The 7,238-nt window shown below is 40.8% G+C and overlaps 1 protein-coding gene across 2 annotated transcripts in view; it reads right to left on the bottom strand.

The window, feature by feature from the left end:
• Positions 1 to 1,589: 1,589 nt before the first annotated feature.
• LOC147729678 (3 beta-hydroxysteroid dehydrogenase type 7-like) overlaps positions 1,590 to 7,238 on the bottom strand; it is a 98,315-nt gene continuing 92,666 nt past the window's right edge. For both annotated transcript variants that reach the window (XM_086954563.1, XM_086954564.1), the window contains exon 7: positions 1,590 to 2,060. In XM_086954563.1, coding sequence (XP_086810689.1) covers positions 1,654 to 2,060 — 407 coding nt within the window. In that variant the 3' untranslated portion in view covers positions 1,590 to 1,653. The remainder of the gene's footprint in view (positions 2,061 to 7,238) is intronic.

The raw sequence follows: 7,238 nt of genomic DNA, 5'->3' as shown, positions 1-7,238 counted from the left end.
TCCACAGCTTTGCTTGTGGTGTGCATCACAATCTGATCTTTGATAAACTCATCCTGGAATGCATCGTACCTGCACGTGGAGGCCAATTTCCTCAATGCCGCTACGTATTCCTCGACTGAATCTTCTATCTCTTGTTTCCTTTGTTGAAAATTATATCTGTCGATTGAGACACAGACCGCCGGGCGAAAGTGTTCATTCAATTCCTCGATGGCATGGGCGTAAACGTCATCATCAGTACTTGCCCGTTGCTTGGGTACCAAGTTCTTGAAAACCCTGAGCCCCTCCGGGCCTAGGTTAAGCAGTAGTATTCGTTTCTTTCTCTGGCTAGTAAATTTCTCCTTGTTTTCATCCTCCATCACTTCTATAAAGTTCTCTATGTATTCTCTCCAATCTTCCCACCGCATGAGGGGTTCCCCTGGTTTGGGTAGGAATGGAACCGGTGCCATAGCTGAAGATGTTTGGGCGCACATCCTTTCGCGCTTCTCCTGGGGTTCGGTCCCACTCTGGCTCTTGGGGCTGCCTGGCGAGTCGTCCTCCTCCTGTATCTTTGGCTGTCTCTCGGGGCTTTTATTGTCTTCCCCTTCGTCCTTCCCTGGGTCGCCAGCTATCCAGCCCTTAGGGTGGTTGGTTGGTGGGATCCCTTTTACTGTTCATCCCCTCCTTCAGTGCCCTCTCACCTCCTTCCGTGGCTGTGGGGCTCCCTTGTGTGTGTGTGGGGGCTCTGCCACGCTCTCTGATGTCCTTGTCCCGTGGTTGGTGGTGGGTTTGGCTTGGTGAGCTCGTAGTGCTGCTCAGTCTGTGATCCTGCTCAGGGCTCGGTGGTCGATTTTGCTCCAGGTTCGATTTTTTCTTTTCACCTTGTAAATCCCATCATCCTCGTCGCCATTGTAATGTTCCGGCTCCCCTTGTAATGAAGACAGGAGCCGCTGTTATGTATGTACGTTATTTATTTACTTATTGGCATCAGAGAGCGCCGAGCCGCTGAACTTGCCGGCTTCCGACACTCGCGCTCTTTCCTCAGGATGCGCGCGCATCCCATCATGGCCACGGGCGTGCCGCGTCATCACGCTGCTCACGCCGGCTAGAACGCCAACTCTACACTGCCCAAACTTCCCCTTACTGAACTTCACAGCGTTCCGAGAAAATGTGGCAAACCACAGCCGATCTGACAGTGAGGCAGCCAATCAGCATTGCTAAAACAGAGGACTCAATTCTATCTGGCCAGATAATGCCCAATCAGAATGACAGCAACAAGTAGCTACTTCAAATGCTGCTGGTGGATAATTGATCAGGACCAATCAGAATGACTGCAGTTTACCATGCTTTCCTGCGTGTCTAGTCATCCATAGAGGTGCGACAAAGCAGCTGCATAACTCCTAAAGGGCAGATGTGGTGAATTCAAGTCTGTATGAAATGCGCACGTGGAAAGCAATTACATTTGGCATTGCTTCCAGAATACTGAAAATGAAGGATTCCCCCCTTTTGAAATGTAGCCTTTCCTAGTCAGCAAAGGTTACAAGCAGTCACAATTGCTACCCTTACAGTTCCTTAACAATTACTTTATATTTCAATGTCTCAAAAGTCTTAGGTTGATTTTCCAGCTTTTTGCCCAACATTTTAATTAGGATGCATAGCAATGTCTTAGCCAATCCCCTAATTGTCTTTGATACTTTTCAACCATTGGCTGACCCTCGATTTAGTCTCTTCCCAGCTATAGCGAGGTCTGTACCCAAAGTGCCTGGTGGCCTTGTCTGTTTCATAGGATAAAGAGGTGACGATGACATTTAACAATGGCTTGGTGAGGAATGGCTTCAGGGTCCAGAAAGGCTTCACCAGGAAGCGGATTACCACATGAATATGTATGAAGAACCACATCTTCCAGTAAGGTACGTGCGAGCCCAGTCGGATTGTGGGGTCCACCTCTAAGAAGAGATCGCGCATCAGCATACACCTCTGTCGCGCCGGGGTGTGATCGTATGTATAGTACAACTGCCCTCCCAGGATTTCCGGCTTCAATTGCAGCTGTCTGGCAGCCAGTACGTGCATCCACGCCACATTTCCTGGAACATATAAATAAATTGTGGGATATGATTGTCAGAAAGCATGCCTAGACATTGAGTTTATGCACACAACTACATTAATTTAGGGACATTTTCAAGCGTTCTTTCCTCAAACATGCACCTCATTAAGGAATCCTCCCAATGACTAGAAAGCAGATTAAAATTTAGAGGTTTAATATGTGGTACTCTACTGCTTGCTTGGTTTCCCACATTAATCATGTATTGTTATACTACAACTTATGATCATGATTCACATAGCTACTTGTATGTGCATGCCCACCATACGCTCATAAATGGCAATCTATTAACATAAGGTAACACTTCACAGGTTAATACTTTTATTCACATACAATATTACCATTCAGTGTTGTAATATTGCTTGTAAATTCCTCTCAAGTGGTAGGGAATTCCTTCCATGGTGGGTTTCCAAGGAAAGTTCAGGAACAGCCTTAAACTCGAGAGTTTGTGGGTATTCTCACACTTTTTTTCAACCCATTCCCTTCCTGGAGTTGGTCAGAAAGTTACTCTTGTCAGGAACAGAAGCCAGGAGTGGCCCAAGTTTCCTTCGTCGTCGTCTGTCCCTGTCCCTCTCCCACCAGGCACCACTCTTACCTACATGGGCCGCGCCTGACAGAAGTAAATATCTTTCCAAGGTGTAAAGAAGAAAGAATAAAAATTGGTAGGCTTTGAGGGAAGATATTTTCCCAGTTCTGTGGAGATTTTACTTTGAATGTTATTGCACAAATATTTTGACATATGTCACTGCTACATTGTTCAATAGGCAGCATTTCACTTTTGGAAATGCTTCCAGGTGGTAGTAATTGGATATACACACAAGTTTCCCACAAGTACACTTGCAAACCAGCATCTGCTACAGATTTCCAGGCAGTTTCTGGTACTCGCCCTACTTTCTGTTGTTCCTGATTTTTCTAGGCCTGTTTCTAATTACTAATTGTAAAAAAGCTCTCCGGACAATGAGCTATCCTGTCCATGCTCCACATTCTACTGCCCTCCAGAACCACTGAATTTCGTTCAATTTTACCAATATTTGATGAATTTGTTCTTATTACCCATTGCCTTATCTTTTATTTCTGACATTAGCTCCCAATTTCTTGTCCTACCAGGATTTGTATCTTTGTTGGTGAGTATGAACTGAACACACAGGTTGTCCTCCATTCAACCAACTAGGAGTAAGCTTGGAACCAGGTTTCCTCCCTTTAAGGACTGCGAAAGTAGAAATCCCTGTGACGGCATTTGAGGAAGTGAGTGAGGTATGCCCACAGCATGTCTCTCACAGATTTTTGTATGGATTTGCCTGATGTGAAAGATAATTGGATAGATTCTTTTATCATTTTATTTGTTCTCTCTACCAATCAAGTGGCTTTAGGGCAACACAATCGTGCTCTTCTGTGATTGATAGACAATGTCTATAAACATTTTTTAAATCTTCCAACGCACATTGTACCCCACTATCTGTTATCATAGCACTATGGATACCTTCCCTTGTAAATACATCTCTAAGGAATTTTATGAATGACTTTGTACTTGTGTTACTCACAAATTGAATGTTTACCCAATGTGAGTAGCAGTCAACCAGTATGTAGACTAATTTGTGAATGATTCCTGGAATGTTAACAGGACCTATCAAATCTAATTCCAACTTTCCCATGGTTTAGATGGAACTTTTACAGATGAAAGTGGGGCCCTGCATATCACCTTGGTTTTTATCACTTTCCCCACATGTGTAACAATCCCTTACTTTGATTTTTTACCATTTTATCCATGATAGCAAACCAATATTCTACTCTGATCTTGTTCTTAGTCAGGTTTCTTCCTAAATAACCCTCTTGGGCAATATCAATAATTCGCTCTGTTAAGTTTTCTGGCAGTACAATTCTGTAGGCTTTTAAGATATACTCTCCTAGAATAGAGAGTTAAATTCTTACATTCCAATATGTGTTGCACTTGCTCGGTAGAGTTTTGCATTTTTCTGGCTATTCTGCAGGCTTTTTTTATCTAACTGATAGTAAGGTTACATCCTTACTGGTATCATCTTCCCACTCTCTTTTGAATATAGCTTGGATTGTAATGGATTGAACTGTTTTATTGGAAGACAATATATCAGGTGAGTGATCTGTAATAGGTAATCTGGATAAGCAATCCGCTACAAGGTTCTTTGCTACTGGTACATATTCAGTTTGAAGTTATAGCCTTGTAAACCTAACATCCCCTTAGCTATATTTGGGGTGGTGTTTTCTATGTTTTAGTGGATAGTACTGGGATTAAAAGGTTTATGGCCTGTTCTTAGCAGGAATGGCAAATTCCATTAATAACATTTAAAATAGTTGGTTCTCCAGATACAGGCTAGCGCCTCTTTTTCTACAGTTGAATAATTACCCTTCAGAACCTTTTAGTTGTCTAGAAGCAAAGGCGATTATACTTTCTGTTCCTTCTTCTACTTGGGATAAGGTAACCCCAAGACAACTGTTGCTGGCATCATTGGTTTGAATAAGTTTGTGGTTCACATTGAATTTACCAATATTAGGTGCATTCACAATCGTCTCTTTAAGTTTTGTAAAAACATTGGTGTGTGTATCTTCCCAATCAAATGATGTGCCTTTTTAGTAATAGGCGTAAGGGTTGTACAGCGTCTCGAAAGTTCTTTACACATTTGGGCATATATTCAGCAAGTCCGAAAAAGGAGTTCAACTTTTCTTTGTTGGAAGGAGAGATGTATTTCTCACTGAATATATAAGGCTGATCTTGGACTTTATACCTTCGCTTGAAATGGTGTGACCTACGTAGTCAATGGCTGTCACAACAATTAAAAATGTTTCACTTTTAATTGTTAAGCCAGCTACTTGGAAGTTTTGAGAACAATTCTCAAATTTTCATTATGTTCCATTTCATAATTTACACATATCAAAATGCCATCCTGAAAACACAGGGCCTGATTCGCAGAACTAACTTAAGACAAAATCCTAAACTTACTACTTTTGGTATTCACATAAGGCATTTAGTAGTAGTAAAGTTGGGCTTTTGTCTTAAGTCTATATTAAGGCTGTCTTAAGTCTGTCCTAAGTCTGTCTCAAGTTTGTCCTACATTTGTCTTAAGTCTGTCTTAAGTCTGTCCTAAGTTTGTCTTAAGTCTGTCTTAAGTTTGTCTTAAGTCTGTCTACGTTTGTCTTAAGTCTGTCTTAAGTCTGTCCTACTACTTTTGGTCTTCACAGAACTCATTTAGTAGTAGTAAAGTTAGGATTTTTTTAATTTGACTTAAGACAGAATTAAGACAGACTTAAGTCAGAATTAAGACAGAATTAAGACAGACTTAAGACTGTCTTAAGACAAACTTAGGACAGACTTTAGATAGACTTAAGACAGACTTAAGGCAAACTTAAGTCAGACTTAAGACAGACTTAAGACAGACTTGAGACAAAAGCCTAACTTCACTACTACTAGATGCCTACTGTGAATACCAAAAGTAGTAAGTTTAGGATTGTGTCTTAAGTTAGTTCTGTGATTCGGGCTCACAGTGTTGCCCTGCAATCCTCCAGTATGTGCTGCATCACCCCTTGGAAGGCAGCAGCAGCCGATGTTAAACCAAAGGGCATTCTGCTGTAACGGTACACTCCAAAGGGTGCAGTAAAAAATATAGGTGGTCTGGATTCTCTGTGGAGCACCACATGGTGGTAGGCTGCTGAAAGATTAAACACACTGAAAATGTTTGCATCATGTGTTAAGCCTAACAATTTGTTTATCCTGGGTAGAGGATGTCTGTTCACCTAGATGTTAGAGTTTAAGTCACGAAGATCTACGCATAATTGAAAATCATTTGAATTATTATTGGTGGTAATAAGTGGTGAGCCATTCTGAGCTTTCAATTTTTTTCAATTACTCCTTGAACTTCTAATTTGTCTAGTTCTTTTTTTAGGGGTTCTTTCATAAGTAACACACTGGCTCTGGTTTTGGTTACAACTGGAACTGTATTATTTTGTAGCTTAATTTTGTGAACATTTCTTCTTAAAGTTCCAATTTATCTGTCAATATTTCAGGGAACTCTTCACATACATCATTGCCTACAACAGATCTGGCAATTATAAGCACTTGCTCCTCATTGCTTGGGTCAAGCATTATGCCTAATCCTTCTTATGTTTCTATCTCAACAGATTCGAACCTTGTTAAGTTATGTATCTTTTTCCCACTGTGCTCCTCTCCTTAAATGATTGCACATTTTAACCACTCCTTTCAATGGGATGGGATGTTTATTATAACCCCCTGGTTTGATGTCAGGTGGCTCTAAAGTATAACCCTTCCCAGAAAATGTATCCATGAAACTCTTGTTATCAGTGATGGTGTATGGAGGCACAAGTCTGCTTAGACGTTGAACATTACTCCATCTAATGCAATATCCTATGTGGGACAGGATATATTCTCACTTTTTTCAAAAGAGTGTACCTGAAAAAGTATTCTATTCTCTGTATCGCAATCATTGTCACTACAGATTTAACCTAGTCTATTTCTTTAGTTCCAGAGTCTTTGCACACTTTAGTAAAGTGTTGCCTTTAGTTGTATTTTTTACAAAGTACAGACCTTGCAGGGCACTTGGGATTGTTCACTAGGTGATTAGTGTTGCCACTTCTGTAACACCTTAATTTATCTAGTTTATTACTTTGTTTGTTAGGTTTCTGTGTCTGGAGATTTTTTACCTTGTATATTTTATCTGTTTCAACTACATTGTTAACATCCCCTGATTCAGTTAGCAATTCATTTTTTGTTTGAGTTTTCATTTCTTTTATGCATTTGGCAGTGTGCTCTATTCCCGTAGCAATATCTATTGACTCTTGTGGGTTCGGATTTAAAGCAAGTAGCTCTCCTGCACCAGAGGCTATTTGTGCATCTTACAAGTTGATCATGTATAACAAAATTATTAGGTTGACCAAATTTGCAAGTGGCTAATAATCCTCTGAGCACTGCAATATAGTATGCTGTCTTCTCATTTTTTCCTTGTACTCTGCTGAAGAAATTATGCCGTTCTAAGAGTATGTTTATCTTTTCCTTGAAATAGTCCTCTAGCCTTTTCAATGTGACCTGATATACATCTTGTTGTGTTACTCCGTCACCCTCCTCTCCAGTCATTGTGTACCCCGGGAGATCTTCTTAGATTTTTACTAGAATGTA

Source organism: Lissotriton vulgaris, chromosome 2_1, assembly GCF_964263255.1.
Source record: "Lissotriton vulgaris chromosome 2_1, aLisVul1.2, whole genome shotgun sequence".
Lineage (NCBI taxonomy): Eukaryota > Metazoa > Chordata > Amphibia > Caudata > Salamandridae > Lissotriton > Lissotriton vulgaris.
The sequence above is the reverse complement of the archived record's forward strand: the minus strand, read 5'-3'. Positions and strand labels throughout refer to the sequence as shown.